This window comes from Chionomys nivalis, chromosome 9 (assembly GCF_950005125.1).
Source record: "Chionomys nivalis chromosome 9, mChiNiv1.1, whole genome shotgun sequence".
Lineage (NCBI taxonomy): Eukaryota > Metazoa > Chordata > Mammalia > Rodentia > Cricetidae > Chionomys > Chionomys nivalis.
In genome coordinates, this window is record NC_080094.1 from 55,128,177 (window position 1) to 55,145,684 (window position 17,508).

Sequence of the window (17,508 nt, forward strand, 5' to 3'; positions counted from 1 at the left end):
GGAATTAATATTAAGAGGTCACAGATGATGAGCCCCTAGATGAACATCTCTATGTCACAGGCCCACACAGAAGTAATGGATACCTGCAACTGATACTCTAAGCATAAATCTGAGAAAGGGAGACACTATATTATTTCAAGTTTAGGACTCTTGAGTTATATAAAATTGATATAAAATAGATAAAAGTCAACCAAATTCTTTTGTTTTAATGACAATTAATTTATTGATGGATTGAAGAATACAATTTTAATGGGACAATAAGGCACAACTGTGGATTAAAACAGTTTGCTATACAGCCAAGGGCGGCATAATCTTAGAAACTTTAAATATGTAAATCAAGAAGCCTCTGAAGTACTTCTCAGATCAGTATCAGACAATTCTTTCTTTTTATACAATTCTTATATTACATCATTTGATCACAAAGTCAGACAGATATTTCATAAAGAATTCCCCAATTCATGTAGGCTCCAGCCATCCACCCTAACCACTCCCCTGCATCACCTTTACCCATTCCTTTTGCACTGTTTTTGTTTGAGTTAACAGCAATTTTTCCCTAAAGAATTGTTTATACATCTTGGATAGCCTTCCAAAGCAAAGAAGCAAGCAAGCGAGCAACATCAGAGAAAGCCAGCCAAGAGCAGATTTACAAACACAGGACAGAAGCAGCCTGATGCAGTGAGGTCTAAACCAAGCTGACACTGGCCCAAAGTTGAGCTGGGTCACTCAACAACCTCTACTATCACTTCAGTTGGTGTCACCGGGCCAGGCCTTATACTCTGAAGGGATCTGCAGTGGTCTACACAGGGAGCTAGACGGTCATGTGATGAGGACGTTCATGAGACAATACATTCACTGCTTTATGAACTGACTACACAGCTGCCAGCATTAAAATTTGCCAAGTATAAAATTCATTCGGAATTTTGTGCAAAAACATTAAGACACTGAGGACAATCTAAATCTTCTAATTCTTTAGGACTGAGATGAGTCAGGCACTTCCACAACACTTGTCTTTCTGTTTGGAAATATGAAGAGTCTTCCAGTGTACAGAACACTGAGGCAAAGCCCATGCTGCAGGGCGAATGTGGGCAGCTCTCCAGGGATCCTAGCCTCTTTAGAAACTACAAGAAGGCTCCCTACTGTACTGTCATAATGGCCACTCTATTGGTAACAATGTCCCAAAGAGAAGCAAACTGGCAGGCATAAGACTAATTCTGAATGTCAACACTGTACTCAGAAAAGAGGCCATATAAATATGTTGAAAATAAACAGCCAGAGGTAGAGAGACCTGGGGAAACCACCTAGGAGATGTGGGCTCTACAAGCCTCACCGTGACACCACTTTTCAGGAACAGCCCTGTGACGAGAGCAGCGCAGGGGACTGAGTCACAAGCTTTCCAGGAGTTGTACTGGTTGCTGAAAAGCTCCTGGACAGCAGTGCCCCAAAGACACATCCAGGAGAAGGTAGCTATAAACCACCAGACCACTCACTATCCTGCCAATCAGAGACAGACTTGACAGCAGAACACAGGTAATCCTGATGAAAAGGAGGGAGGCTCAAAGACCAAATGGAGAGAAGGCTGGGTGCCAGGGAAGTAGGAAGTAAAGGACACAAAAAGGAAACAGGAACATGATGGAGGCTCGATGAAGGGAAGGCAGCATGGATATGGTCTCCATCCAGTGGGAGCTTTGCTGGCTGGTTCTTGATATGAGTCCTATTTCATTTCCTCAGACAGGATGGATGCATGGCATTCAGCAGCAAAACAGGGGAAGATGATACTTACAATAGAGACTTGGTGGGTGCATACTGGACAGAAATAGACCAAGGGTACCATTCTGAACACCCTATTTATACACCAAAGGCAAGTCTGTGTGGACAGGAGAGACTTCGGTTGTCATGCAAGAGCAGTAGTTTTTATGGGAAAAGGGAATAACAAGACGGGGGTGGGGCAGATAGACAGAAGGAAGTTCCAGTTCTTAAATACTAGAAAGCAAGAATAATTTGGTCCCTGTCCTTTAGTGAAGAAACCGGATGCTCATTTTCTGTTCTACATCCACCTTCTCCAAAACCTGGAGTTGAAAAAAAAAAAAAAACAGAAAAACAATTTTCATGAAGATTATGACCATTCTGAGCACCCTTTCTCATCTTATGCAACAGGACTTAACTGAATACCAAATGGTAAGGGAAAAGGCTCAAAAAGGCACACCCTTCTCTGAGGATGCACAGGGAGCTAACAGGTGCTGGGAAGAGACATTTTCTTCAGTAGTATAGCCCTTCATAAGTTCCCCATATTCCTCTAAGTAACCCCAATTAAACTCTTATCTTCACCCCTTCAAAAAGACATGAATAAAAAAGAAGTTGAGAATAAGGAATCAGCAAGCAAGGAGACAGAATGAATACGATAAAAAAAAATATGTATAAAAATATTATAATAAAACCCACTATAAATAATTAACATATGCTAATAAAAAGAACTTGAAAGAAAAAAAATCGGAAGGTGGTGGACAGACCTTAACAAATTCTGTAAAGGATATGGCACTGTCCCCATCCTGATCAGCCTCCTGGATGGTCCTGTCCGCAATGCTGCCCAGCTGCTCATCTGAGATATTCACTCCAACCATCATTCGTAGTACCTGCAAGACCAAGCATCTTTTTTTTTTTGTTTTAAATATTTATTTATTTTATTATGTATACAATATTCTGTGTGTATGCCTGCTGGCCAGAAGAGGGCACCAGACCTCATTACAGATGGTTGTGAGCCACCATGTGGTTGCTGGGAATTGAACTCAGGACCTTTGGAAGAGCAGGCAATGCTCTTAACCTCTGAGCCATCTCTCCAGCCCAAGACCAAGAATCTTAAAGGAGACTCAAGAAAAAGCCGCTTCAACTCTCCTTTCCTTTGATTCCTTCAAATTTACCAGCTAGAGAATGAAATCCTTAGCTTCTTATCTAGGCCATTCTAAAAAAGGGAGTGAGTAGAACTCCAGCAAAGTCACGAAGTGTCTTCTCCATATGGACAGAAACGGATTCCTTCTGCTTAGACTACAGGCATGATGTCTGCTGGCACAACAGCCATACTGGGGCTATGAGGTCCATCACATGCGTTATAAATTCCATACCAGAACTGAGCAGAAGCTGGGAGACTCAGACACTGTGAAACCCAGACAACCTATCCCTGGGTGTACGGCACCAGGCAAAACAGTTCTTTACTGAAGTCAGTCAGTTTGGTGGGCTGTTTCTAAAATCTAAAAGCGCGCGGGGGGGGGGGGGGGGGGGGGGGGCGGGGCGGGGATATTAAACTTTTATTACACATAAAAGCCACAACATAACTTTCCTTGAAGACTACTTGGGAGGCTGATGTGGGACAATCACAAGTTGAGTCCAGTTTGGGTGAACTTAGTGAAGATCTTTTAAAAAATGGGGGTGTTGGCCGGGCGGTGGTGGCGCACGCCTTTAATCCCAGCACTTGGGAGGCAGAGGCAGGCGGATCTCTGTGAGTTCGAGACCAGCCTGGTCTACAAGAGCTAGTTCCAGGACAGGCTCCAAAACCACAGAGAAACCCTGTCTCGAAAAACCAAAAAAAAAAAAAAAAAAAAATGGGGGTGTTGCCAGGTGCACGACTTTAATCAATCCAGCACTCAGGAGGTAGAGGTAGGCAGATCTCTGTGAGTTCGAGGCCAGCATGGTCTACAGAGCGAGTTCCAGGACAGCCAAGGCTGTTACACAGAGAAACCCTATCTTGAAAAACAAAAACAAACAAACAAACAATTATAATAAAAACATGGGGATGTCTGAGATGGTGCTCAGTCGGAGAATGCTTACCTAGCAACACAAGGCCCCAGTACCACACATATGCAAACATGGTACCTTAAACAAGTAACTTCAATGTCCTCTTGCCTAAAGGCTTACGGGCCTTCCTTTCTCCATTCCTTTACATCCTCTGGAAATATTAAATTGCATGAGCAGTGGGTGTCTATTATTTACCAGCTATTTTTGTTGAGGTGGGGAGGAAAGGAGGACTGTTTTTAGACAGACTTGACTTGCTATGCTGCTCAGGCTGGCCTTAACTGCCTAGACTCCAGCAATCTTCCTTAGTTTGTCAAGTAGTTACTACCAATTATTTATACTACCTCAAACAGCTATCAACCAATTCCAGACAGGGGGTATCGGGGCTGGAGAGATGGCTCAGCGGTTAAGAGCACTGGCTGCTCTTCCAGAGGACCTGAGTTCAATTCCCAGCAACCACATGGCAGCTCACAACTGTCTGTAACTCCAGTTCCAGGGCATCTGACTCTCACACCAATAAACATAAAATAATAAAAATAAAATAAGTTAAAAAAAAAAAAAGACAGGGTATCAACCAATTCTTAAAAGCCAAAAGTTTTGTTGGAGGGTGGTGGTACATGCCTTTAAACATTTTAGAGGCAGAGGCAGGTGGACCTCTGCGAGTTCAAAGCCAACCCGATCTAAAGAGCAAGTTCCACAACAGCCAAGGCTACACAGAGAAACCCTGTCTCAAAAAAACAAACAAAACCCCTATAATCTGTGGCTCAGTTATTAAGAGCACTGGCTGCTTTCTTCCAGAGGAAGAGGGGATTTCATGACCAGCACCCACATGGTGGCTTACAACTGTCTGTAATTCTAGTTCTGGGGGATACAATGCCCTCTTCTGGCCTCCCTGAGAACCAGCCAAGGACATGGGTTTACTCAGCAGGTGGTGACAACAGCCCTTAATCTGATGCCAGGTCCACAGAGAGACCTAACAGAATTGACTAAATTATTGCTATCAAGCCGATCTGTTAATAACCGCCCTAGCCACACTGTGTATTCCCCCCTGTCACTCAGCCCTGCAGAGACAGTCAGGTGTTCAGTGGTGGCGACTGCCCATCCATGAAGACTTAGTGACCCATTTCCAGGGTTTCCAGGACTTCTCTGCTTTTTTCCTGCAACAGGATTCTCTCCAAGGCAGGGACTAAATGATGGTTACTGAAAAGAAAGAACTGCTGCTCATGACAGTAAAATCAGGGCCCCAAAGACACACTGTTCCGAAACTGGTTTCCCACATACCTGTAACAGCTCATCACGAGAGATCTTGTCATCTTTATCCAAATCATACAGTCTGAAAGCAACTGGGAGGAAAACACAAGAAGTCAATGGGCAATCTGCAGTGCTTTGTCCTTTCTCAAGGAGCTGAGCACACAAAGGACAGTAGACAGAAGACTGACATCCAATATAGAACTTACGTCAGAATTCAGATTTCCTTAGGAAAGAACTGGAATGCTTTTTCTTTTTGCTTTTTGAGACAGAATTCTCATGTAGCCAAAGCTGGCCTTAAGCTTGATTCTCAGCTACAGCTTGAACTTTTAAACTTTCTATCTCCACTTCCTAAGAGCCCAGCAAGACCCAGAGTTTTTAATAAAATCAACAAGACTCTGATGCCTGTATATCCCCACCCTACCGCCCAAAGCTGGGGTTATGGGTGTGCACAGTATATCTGACTTGTCATTTAAGTGGAGTTCATGAACTCCAGTCCTTGGATGGTGCAGCAAGTACCCTTGGCCCCGCGTCATCTCTCAGTCCCCGCCCCGCCTTTCTTATGGTTCTCTCTTTAATAATACGTAAGATTTTACTTTTTATTCTTTTGGTTTCGATACAGGGTTTCTCTGTAGCTTTGGAGGTTGTCCTGGAACTCGCTCTGTAGACCAGGCTGGCCTCAAATTCAGAGACCCACCTGTCTCTGCCTCCCACCCAAATGCTGGGATTAAAGACATGCGCCACCATCGCCCAGACCATAAGCCTTTCAAAGCAGGCTATACAAAAACTTTGCTTATGTCAATCTAAGGGAGAGAATGCAGAAGAGTAAAATCTCTTCAGGCTTTGTCATGTTGGTGAAGACCTACTGTGCGAACAGTGTTTGAGAACACTAGGTGATTTTGCAGGAATAAGAGATGAACTTACTGGAGAAGGGATTATTACATAACCCAATTCAGGTGGATTTTAAACTACTTCAAGAAAGCTATTTCAGGCTATTTATTATGTCTTTTGAGTTAGGGGCTTGCTCTAGAGCTTACACTGGCCTGGAACTATGTGGCCCAGGCTGGCATCAAATCCGCAGCAATCTTCCTGCTTCAGACTATGGGCCTGACCTATCATGCCTGGTGTGCCAAGTTAGGTATAGTGATGCACCCGATAACCCCAGAACTTGAGAGGTAGAAACAAGAGGATCAGGGATATATAGACAACCTCAGGTACACAGGGTATTCCAGGCCAATCTAGGCTACATGAGACCCTGTCTCAAAAGCAAAAATAAAACAAATGGGAGCTGAACTCAGATCCTCTGGAAGAACAGCAAATACTCTTAACAGAGGTGCTGAGCCACCTCTTTAGTTTTTTGTTTGTTTGGAGATAAGGTCTCACTGTTGCCTAGGCTAGCCTTGAACTTTGAATTAACAGAAATCTTTTGCCTCTGCCTCCCAAATGCTGGGATTAAAGTCATGCTCCAACATGTCCAGCTCTTCATTTCTTCACTAGGCAAATGGAATGAGGATTCTGGTATAATCTCGCACCCCCCCCCCCTTTTTTTTAATGCGATAGGGTCTTATGTAACCCAGGTTGGCCTTGAACTTACTGTTCTTCCAGAGAACTGAACACACATTGGAAGGCTCACAACCACTGGTTAACTCCAGTTCTAGGGGCCCCAACGCCTTCTAGCACACAGAGAAATATACACACACAGAGAAATAGAAATGATTTTTTTTTTTTTTAAAGAAGAGGGGTTGGGGCAATGACTCAGTGGGCAAGAGTAGCCTAAACAAGAAGCTTTATGTTCAGTGAGAGATCCTGTCTCAAGGCTAGAAGGCGGACAGAGATGGAGGGAGAGCAAGAGCCTCAGCTCTGGCCTCCTCACGTGGATATGAACCTGCACACTCACATGCAAGCATGACGCCCACACCCATGAAAGAGGAGGACTGGTGGGGAAGCAGCAGCGGTAAACTCAGAGAAATAGTAATTCCTTTCTTTCTTTCTTTTTTTTCTTTTTGTTTTTTTGTTTTTGTTTTTCGAGACAGGGTTTCTCTGTAGCTTTAGAGCCTGTCCTGGAACTAGCTCTTGTAGACCAGGCTGGCCTCGAAGTCACAGAGATCTCTGCCTACCTCTGTCTTCCGAGTGCTGGGATTAAAGGCGTGCGCCACCACGGCCCGGCTATTAATTCCTTTCCAACAAAGTCTTTGACCCCAAACTTACCACCGCCTACATGTTTAATATTATTACTACCATGCTTTAGTATGGGACTACTGCGTTACTATTAACCAAGTCCACCGCGTCTGTTAAACTTTACAGAGTCTTGACAGATGCACAGCCTGTATTATTCTTTACAGTTTTACTCTCCTTCAGTTCCTATCTTCATTTCCCTTCCCTCAAACAATCCCACCGACAGCTTCTGAAAGAGAACCCTGTGGACCAAACTCTATTGGCAATAGGTCCTCTCCTAACCCAAACAATCTCGTTCAGTTTTTATCTGTCCGTCTCTCTGTCTTTTTCTCTCCCTGCCCTAAAACAATGTATTAAGCCATGGCAATAAAATATACTATTCAGAAGGAGAATGGCTGTCACCCCACTGTACGTAACAAAACACATTTTGGGAACTGAGGTTCATTTTGGACCTTGCAGATACATTAGAACTTTAAGATACTGAAGCCTATCAGTCATTATTATGATAATTTTTGTTGTTGTTCATTTGAGTCTACAGTCTCATTTTGTAGTTCTGGCCATCCTGGAACACACTAGGTAAACTAGGCTCACTTCACAGATTAGCGTGTCTCTCTCTCTCTGCCTCCTGAATGCTGCACTAAAGGCCTGTGCTGCTGTGGGACAATGGTTTTGTAACCTGTGTTGTTCATATTGGTTCAATAAAATGCTGATTAGCCAGTAGCCAGGCAGGAAGTATATATAGGCAAGGTGACCAGAACAGGAGAATTCTGGGAAGAGGAAAGGCTCAATCTGCAGTGGTCACCCAGACCAAGAGGAAGCAAGATGAGAATGCTTCACTGATAAAAGGTACCAAGCCATGTGGCTAGCACAGACAAGAATTATGGACTAATGTAAGATGTAAGAATTAGTTAATAAGAAGCCTGAGCTAATAGGCCAACCAGTTTATAATTAATGTAGGCCTCTGTGTGTTTCTGTGGGACTGAATGGCTGTGGGACTGGGCAGGACAGAAACCTGTCTATACTGTGCCATCATATCCAGTCTTTACAATAAATATTTTCATTCATTCATTTATTTATTTAAATTTTAAGTTTTGTGTGTTTGTGTATTCATTCAGATACCGAGGAAAGCACACATGTCAGAGAATAACATGCAAGAGTTGGTTCTCTTTCCACCATGTGAGCGCTAGAATCTGATCTTGGGTCATCAGGACTGGTGCAGATTTCTTTACCCACTGAATCATTTCTGACTCCTTTCTGTTGTTTTGAGATAGGAACTCATGATGTAGACCAGGCTGGCCTCAAATTCAGAGATCTGCCTGCTGTTACCAAAGGCATGTTCTACCATACCTTGTAGGTTCCAGGCTCTTTTTTAAATGGTTTTTGTTTTGTTTTTCAGACAAAGTCTGGATACGATGCCTATATTGACTTTGAATTTGTGATCCTCCAGCCTCAGTCTCCAAGGATTTGGGAAAATAGGCATACACAGTTTTGACTTGCTGATTTGTTTTGTGTGTGTGTGAAGTTAAAAAAAAGTAAGAAAATTTGCAATCTTAACTATTTTAAGATTATAATTCATTACTGTTAATTATACTCATATTGTTGTGAACCAATAGGAAGATCTTTTTTTAATATTTATTTATTTATTTATTTATTTATTTATTTATTTATTTATTTATTATGTATACAATATTCTTTCTGCGTGTATGCCTGAAGGCCAGAAGAGGGCACCAGACCTCATTACAGATGGTTGTGAGCCACCATGTGGTTGCTGGGAATTGAACTCAGGACCTTTGGAAGAGCAGGCAATGCTCTTAATCGCTGAGCCATCTCTCCAGCCCTGGAAAGGAGATCTTTATAAATTTCTTTTTTATTTTTTTTTTTGAAACAATGTTTTTCTATGTAGCTCTGCCTGTCCTGAAACTAACTCTGTAGATCAGACTGGTCTTGAACCCAGATTCATCTGCTTCAGCCTGAAGGGATGTGTCACCACTGTCCAGCCAAGATCATATTTTTGTTTTTTGTTTTTTTGAGACAGGGTTTCTCTGCGTAACAGTCCTGGCTGTCGTGGAACTCACTTTGTAGACCAGGTTGGTTTTATAGAGATCCTCCTGCCTCTGCCTTCCAAGTGCTAGGTTTAAAGGCAAGCACCACCACGGCCAGGCCTGTGCACTGGTATTTTGCCTGCATGTATGTTTGTGTGAGGGTGTCACATCCCCTGGAACTGGAATTACAGACAGTTATGAGCTGTCATGTGGGTGCTGGGAATTGAGCCTGGGTCCTTCGGAAGAACATTCTGTGCTCTTAAACGCTGAGCCATCTCTCCAGCCCCCAGAAGCATTGTTTTTGATCAAAAAGAAAAGCTTATTTATTTAACATGTATGAGTTTTTGCCTCCAAGTTTGTCTGTGCTCCATGCACATATCTGGTACCCAAAAATGTCAGAAGAGGCTATTGAATTTCTCTGGGACTGGAGTTACAAAAGGTTGTGAGTTGCCCTGTAGGTGCTGGTAATGGAACATGGATCCTCTGGAAGAACAGTTAGTGCTTTTTGCTTGTTTTTCTTTCTTTCTTTTCTTTTCTTTTTTTTTTTTTTTTGGATTTTTCGAGACAGGGTTTCTCTGTAGCTTTTTGGTTCCTGTCCTGGAACTAGCTCTTGTAGACCAGGCTGGCCTCGAACTCCCAGAGATCCACCTGCCTCTGCCTCCCGAGTGCTGGGATTAAAGGCGTGCGCCACCATCGCCCGGCCTGCTTGTTTGTTTTTCAAGACAGGATTTCTCTCTGTAGCTTTGGCTATCCTGGAACTCACTGTCTAAACCAGGCTGGCCTCAAAGTCACAGAGATCCACCTGCATGAGTGCTGGGATCAAAGGTGTTTGCCATCACTGCATGGCACAGCTGGTGTTTCTAACCTGTGAGCCACATCTTCAGCTTCTGATAAGTATTTTTTTGCTTTGTTTTGTTTGCTTGTTTTGTTCTGTTTTTTAAAAAAGAGATTCTCAATAGTGTATGGTGGTACATACCTTTAATGCTAACATTTTTTTTTTTCTTTTTTCGTTTTGATTTTTCGAGACAGGGTTTCTCTATGTACAGCCCTGGTTGTCCTGGAACTTGCTTTGTAGACCAGGCTGGCCTCAAACTCTCTGAGATCCACTTGTCTCTGTATCTCAAGTGCTAGGATTAAAGGCATGTGCCGCCACCATCTGGAAAATCCTAACATTTGGGAGGCAGAGACAGGCAGGCCTCTGTTGAGTCTGAGGCCAGCCTGGACTATATATTGAATTATAGGCCAGTCAAGGCTACACAGTGAGACCCTGCCTTAAAAAAAAAAAGAGAAGAGAGGGAGAGAGAAATCAATGTTGATATACAGACAATGCTGCTTCAGGAGAAGCTACAGTTTCCTGTTCAAGAACAGAGGTTCTTGTGGAATATTCTTTCCAGCCCCTGGGTCCACGGCTAAAGGAATATGTGACTGTGTAAAGAAAAATTTATTTTCTTCTCAAAATGTCTCCTGGGCAGGCACCTGTGACTCTGAGTGCCACACAAATGGGTTATGTTTCATACAGATATATAGCTGGGTTCTCAGTTGATCACTTGTGCCCCTCAACAATTAAAGGTTTAAGATTGTTCTTTGACCAAATACCACATCCTGTTATTTAATGTTTTTATTAAAACATGATACAACTACATCAGCAGGCCCACACTCAAGAAAACAACAACTACCAAGTGGTAGTAGTAGGGTGGTGGCTCACGGCTTTAATTCAGCGCTCAGGAGGCAGAGGCAGGCAGATCTCTGTGAGTTCAAGGCCAGCCTGGTCTACAGAGCTAGTGCCAGGACAGGCTCCAAAGCTACACAGAGAAACCCTGTCTCAAAAAGCAAAAAACAAAGAAGAATGAGTGCATAAGTAGTTTAAAGTAAAAGGAAATGTTGAACCATGCGTACTTTCCTAGACTCCATGCTACAACTGACTTCTCCAGTTATTCATTAACTCCTGGACTCAAGTCAGTATCAAGACCAGGTACGCATATACTAGAAATATGCTAAAACATTAATCAAAGCTGTACATGGTGGTGCTCAGGAGGCAGTGGGGAAGACAGTCCTATGTTAGAGACTTGCCTGGATTACATACTGAGTTCCAGACCAGCCTGGACTACATATGAGATTCTGGTTAGAGAACAAGTAAAAATAATGTAATAAAGAAAAACACCAACAACCCACAGAGAGAAGCAAACAGTACTTGGTACTAAGGAAGAAAATGCGGCTCACTTATAATACACATGAGGATAATTCACAGAATTCTGTTGTCTGTATCCAGCTTTGCTTCTATTGAAATTTTATGCCATTTGTCAAGCACCATGATGCTATGGTAAAGCTCAACAGTATTTTAGCACTTTTGTTCAAAAATCTTCCCTGGCTCTAAGAACAAGATTCACTTCAGTGATTCTCAAACGGAGCCATAAATGCCAACATATTCCTCCCAAGAAGATGAGCAAAGGCTAACAGCCACCAACTAGAACTTAATGAGGCATTTGTTAAATATACGAAATGCAGAATTATGTAATCTAACTTATTTGTATTTGTTCTAATATTTAAAAACCTCTAGTAGCTTTAAATCATCATGGGTTCCATTTAATCTGTGGCTTCACAAACTCCTGGGCTCCACTATACATTCTTTCAAGGCAGGATTGGGCTCAATTAGTTTCATATAATTTCAATATCAACTTGTGTTGAAAGAAAGTAGAAATTCAACTGCAACTTCCTGGAAAAGTGTTGTAAGATACTGGGCGACAGTCCATGAACTAACAAGGGCAGAAGGAAACCTAGTAAGTATCTAAAGAAAGGAGGCAAGAGGTAACAGGCAAAGAAAATTAAACATTGCCTCTATTCCTGAAACTTTAGTCAAATCCATAGTCTACCAACAGAAGAGATCGAGGACCAACATAATCTCTTATAGGCAGTGCCGAGGGCTTGATCCCATGCTCCCCGTTGTCATTCTAGTCCTTCTATAGTGCCTGGTGTACAAGAGACAATGAACTGGCCGGGCGGTGGTGGCGCACACCTTTAATTCCAGCACTCGGGAGGCAGAGGTAGGCGGATCTCTGTGAGTTCAAAGTCAGCCTGGTCTACAAGAGCTAGGTCCAGGACAGGCACCAAAAACTACAGAGAAACCCTGTCTCGAAAATCAAAAAAAAAAAAAAAAAAAAAAAAAAAAGAGATAATGAACTATAATAGCAGTAACACTTACTGAATATATACAGTACCAGTATATACAAGGTGCTGTTTGAAGCACTTGACATACATTAATTTTACAAGAGGAAAAATCTCTCAGTGGGGACGACAGATGTGGCTCAGCAGTCAGAGTGCTTACCTGGTACACTTTATGCCTTGGGCTCTATTATAACCCCTCAAAAATAAGGTGTGGTGCTACATGCCAGGAATTTCAGCACATGGAAGGTGGAAATAATGGAAGAAGAAATTCAAACCAGCCTTAGCTGGTAAGTTTGAGGCTAGCCTAGGAAACATGTGTTCCATCTCTAACAGCACCAAAATCAATGAATGAGCTATGAAAATGATCTATAAAATCCCTTAATATCTCATTTTCCACAAGAGAAAACTGCAGCCCAAAGATCTCAGGTAACCTGTCCAAAGTCTCATGGGCAAAAAACAGTAAACCAGGAATTCCCACTCAGTTTAGCTCCAGGGTCTGACCACTTAGCACTCTGCTTTTATAAAACTGACAGAGTAAACGAGCTCACAGATGATGGGGATGAGGAAGAAATACATTAAGCCACACAACTGATGCTCCTTACAGTGCAGTTTGTTGCTTCGGCTGTTGAGTGGTTCAGGTCCATTCACATCTTTGCTCTTTTCGTTATCCTCAATGGGTCGGAAATGAGCCAAAGTTCTCATGAATCCTCGGAAGTTTACCTGGTCCTCTCTATTTGGAAACAGAACAGAACACCATGTCAATCCTGGTGGGCTCAGAAATTCAGGGGCACTGATGACTGAGTTTGATCCTCAGAACCCACACAGCGGAGAAAACTGATTCCTGGAAGTTGTCCTTTGATCTCCATGTATGTATGCCTATAACGCACACACATACACACGCACACACACATACACACACACACGGGGGGGGGGAATGTAGTAAAAAATAAAATAGCAATAATACAAAGGAAATAACTTTAAAATTGAATAAATGAATATTTAACAGTTAAAGGGTGACCCATGTGACTTGTTTGCTTAAGACAATTATATCAGTCTCAGGCGGCCTGCTTCCTAGAGCTACCCAAAAAAAATTCTGCCAGGCATAGTGGCACATACCTTTAATTGTAGCATTTGGAGACAGAGACAGGTAGATCTCTATAAATTCAAGGCTTGCCTGATCTACATAGTTCCAGGCCAGCCAAATCTACACAGTCCAAGAACCTGTATCAAAAAAACAAAAACAAAACAAAATCCCAGTCTTAGCTGGATAACCTCAGCATTTAGGAGGCGGCAGTAGGAGAATTCTGAATTTGAGTTCATTTTGTACTGCAAAAGGGACCGTGTTTCAAAAAGAAAATAGAGGGTTAAAAAAAAAGCCTCTGGTCTCTTAGTGTAAATGTGACAGGCAGTGTCTCTAAGTGTCAGGTAGACACAGTTTGGAGACCTACTAATGGGAGAGATCAAGGGAAGGCTAGCTCAAAAGGGTGAGCTTTGTTTCCTTCATGGAGCCACACTCCTCATGGAGTAGGATAGTATCTGCACCAAAATGTAAGCTCTGAACAACCAAGCAATATGGATTAACACTTGACCACATGCCTGGGGCATGGGGGTAATGCTATTAGCACAATGTCTATATAACAGAATGAAACACCTATGTTCTACTATCAAATTTTAATCTGAATAAAAGAAAACAAAACAAAAAAGAACAGAAAAATTCTTCCTTTTTAAAACAAGAAAAATACAAGCCTGGGAGTCAAGCAGCCATGTCTGATAAGAACAGGAAGCAGTGGCCTAGGCTGTGTATGCCTGGCCACAGTGGCCATGATACTCCTAGCAGCAGACCAGAGAAGAGGGCGGTAGTAACCAAAGTCAGAGGAAATACAGCTTTGCCTTTCAAAACAGACTTCGAGGGCTGGTGAGAGGATCAGTGGGGGCAGGCTTTTCCAAGCCTTGGTGATCTGAGTTCATTCTCCAGAATCCAACTGGTGCAGAGGAAAACTGAGTCCCGAAAGTTGTCCTTTAATTTACATAAAATAAATACATGCTTTAAGAAGGAGGAGGAGGAGGAGGAGGAAGAGGAGATGACTTCCACAAGATGTTTCTTCAAGTAACTGATGGTGACTAAGGAACTCTGAAAAAGAAGCTGACAAAATGACTGTAGTGAATTTACCTGACGTTGCAAATGGTTTGTGTATAAAGTACATCTGAAAAATGTGTCTGGATGGGGTGCAATGCTCTGCCGGCTCGCAAAGCACACGTGACAGTGGTTCAGGTGGCAAGGAAGGCAAAGTGAAGAGCAGAAGACTGTTCAGATTCAACAGGACTCTGAATTGAGTGCGTCTTGGTCTGACTGGATTCCTGCCACCCTTTCTGATCTAACTGGCCTTGAGTTTTATTACTTGATTAAAAAAAATAACAGCAAAATTTTTATGTTTATGGGTATTTTGCTGGCATGTACGACTATGGACCGTGTGTGTGTGTGTATCAGCTAGTTTTTTTTTTTTTTTTTTTTTTTTTTTTTTTTGGTTTTTTGAGACAGGGTTTCTCTGTGGTTTTAGAGCCTGTCCTGGAACTAGCTCTGTAGACCAGGCTGGTCTCGAACTCACAGAGATCCGCCTGCCTCTGCCTCCCGAGTGCTGGGATTAAAGGCGTGCGCCACCACCGCCCGGCTCAGCTAGTTTTTTGTTTGTTTTTCGAGACAAGGTTTCTTCTGTGTAACAGCCATGGCTGTCCTAGAAATAGCTCTGTAGACCAGGCTGGCCTTGAACTCACAGAGATGTGCTTGCATCTGCCTCCCAAGTGCTGGGAAAAAAAGGTGTGCATCATCACCATCCAAATCCTGGCTAGTTTTTATATCAACTTGATGTAGACTAGAGTCATTTAGGAAGAAAAAAATCCCAGACTGGCCTGTAGGCATGCCTTCGAGGTATTTTTAAAATTAGTGCCTGACATGGGAAGGCCCAGCACATTGTGGGTGATGCTACCCCTAGGCCCATAGTCCTGAATAGCATAAGAAAACAGACTGAAGCCTCAGTGGTGGCTTATGTCTTTGGAGGCAAAGGCAGGCAGATCTCTGAGCTCTATGCCAGCCTACACATAGTTTCAAGACAGCAGGAATATACAGAGAAACTCTGTCTTGGGGTGGGTGGGGGTAGGGTGGTGAGAAAAAGCAAGCAAGCAAGCAAGCAAGCAAGCAAACAGGCTGAGTAAGCCATGGGAGCAAGCTATATGTGTATGTATAGCTATATACAGCTATGTACACCCATGTGTACATACATACACACATATATATGTATACATAATAAATAAATCTTAAAAAAACCTCTATCTCAAAATAAAAGAATAACATTAAAAAAAGATTAAGTTTTAGAAGGGATGACTTCTAAGCAAACAAATACTGAAGCATTCAGAGGTAAATGAATGCAATTTACCATCAAACAGTTAAAAAAATAGAGTATATGAACATACACACATTTCTGTAATATGTAATGTGAAAAAAGACTATGTATACATGTATTATATGCCTGTGTTTATGTATATATGATCTCAAAAGTATCAGCGGAAGAAGACCAAGGAAAGGAGAGAGAAAAGAAGGGAGAAGGGAGGGTATATTTATGAGTATGTGGGCAGAGGGCTAGGGAAATGGCTTAGTGGTAAAGCATTTGTCTAGTATACATCAATACATATGCTTGATCCTCAGCACCACCAAAAAAAAAAAAAAAAAAAAAAAAAAAGCAGATATGGAAGAGCAAGAGCATACTTGTAATACCAGAACTCAGGCAGTAGAGGTGTGCAGAACTCTGGGAGTTTGAGGCCAGCCTGGTCTATAAAATGAGTTCTAGGTCACCTAGGGCTATACAATGAAAGCTCCCATCTCAAAAACAAAGGAAACAACCAGAAATAGCTTGGAGGGGAGGCGGTATCAAGGGAGGAACAAACGACCACAAACTCAGATGCACTGTCCAACACTTTAACAGCAGTAATGTACGGCGTGCTGCAAATGATGTGCTAGACTTCAATGTTAACATTAAAAAATATAAAACAGGGAGCCGCATAGATGACTAAATGGTTGAGAGCACTTGTGTTTCCTGCAGAGGACCAGGTTTGATTCCCAGCACCAACATGACAGCTCACAACCATCTACAATTCCTGTTCGAGCAGATCTAATACTCTCTGATGGTGCTATAAAGGTGGTGTACACACACACACACACACACACACACACAAAGTAATACAAGAAAAAAATCAAGGAGGGTGGAACAAGAGATAATCTAGATATGAAAATTAGGGATGTACAATTTAACTCTGGGTAACCATGACCTAAAATGACAACTATCATTATTCTACATTAGCAATTAATGGAGGCCAGACAACAAAGGAAGGAGCCAAACCCAAGGGCTGTCCAACCACAGCCATTCCAACTCACCCCTCTGAAAAGAAAGCATTGATGATCCGGTCCCCCAGTGGGTTAATGGCAAGTTCTGGAATCCTCTGGAAATCTTCCCGGCTGCCAAGAGAATCACGTTAAGCTAGAGACCACTGGCCTCTGACATGAACTTCTTAAAGCCAACAGAATACAACTTAGTAAGAATAGTGCCTCCTGGAATTACTTCTGAGGCACATTATACAAGTAATTAGAATATCTGCCAAGTGGGTTTTGCACCAACTCAGATGTGAATGAAGCTAGATTTAATCTTGCTACATTCCAGTAAGTTCAGCAAACAAGTCATATCAATAAACCAAACAATGAGCAAATAGTTAAGTTGTTCCTTAGTAAATGATTTCTTGAACATTACCATTTTGTAGTTGTTAACTGGCCCTGAGAACAGCAAACACACAATCATCTACCGCAGAGCTTGAATGGAGGAGCAGGCAGCCGGAGGAGCCTAAAGACACTTGCTTGGGAAGAGCTAAATCACCTATGAAATGCAAGAATTTCTATCCTTTTTTTTTGGTTTTCAAGACAGGGTTTCTCTGTGTAACAGCTCTGGCTGTCCTGAAACTCACTGTACAGACCAGACCGGCCTCGAACTCAATGATCCACCTGTCTCTCAAGTGCTGGGATTAAAGGTGTGCACCACCATCGCCCAGCAAGATG

General features: G+C 42.5%; 1 protein-coding gene across 1 annotated transcript in view; it reads right to left on the reverse strand.

Annotated features, from left to right (window-relative positions):
* Positions 1-204: 204 nt before the first annotated feature.
* Chp1 (calcineurin like EF-hand protein 1) overlaps positions 205-17,508 on the reverse strand; it is a 29,473-nt gene continuing 12,169 nt past the window's right edge. Inside the window, exons 3-7 of the mRNA XM_057780648.1 lie at positions 16,837-16,917; positions 13,013-13,140; positions 5,065-5,126; positions 2,508-2,630; positions 205-2,066 (exon numbers count right to left, since the gene is read on the reverse strand). Coding sequence (XP_057636631.1) covers positions 2,013-2,066; positions 2,508-2,630; positions 5,065-5,126; positions 13,013-13,140; positions 16,837-16,917 — 448 coding nt within the window. The 3' untranslated portion in view covers positions 205-2,012. The remainder of the gene's footprint in view (positions 2,067-2,507; positions 2,631-5,064; positions 5,127-13,012; positions 13,141-16,836; positions 16,918-17,508) is intronic.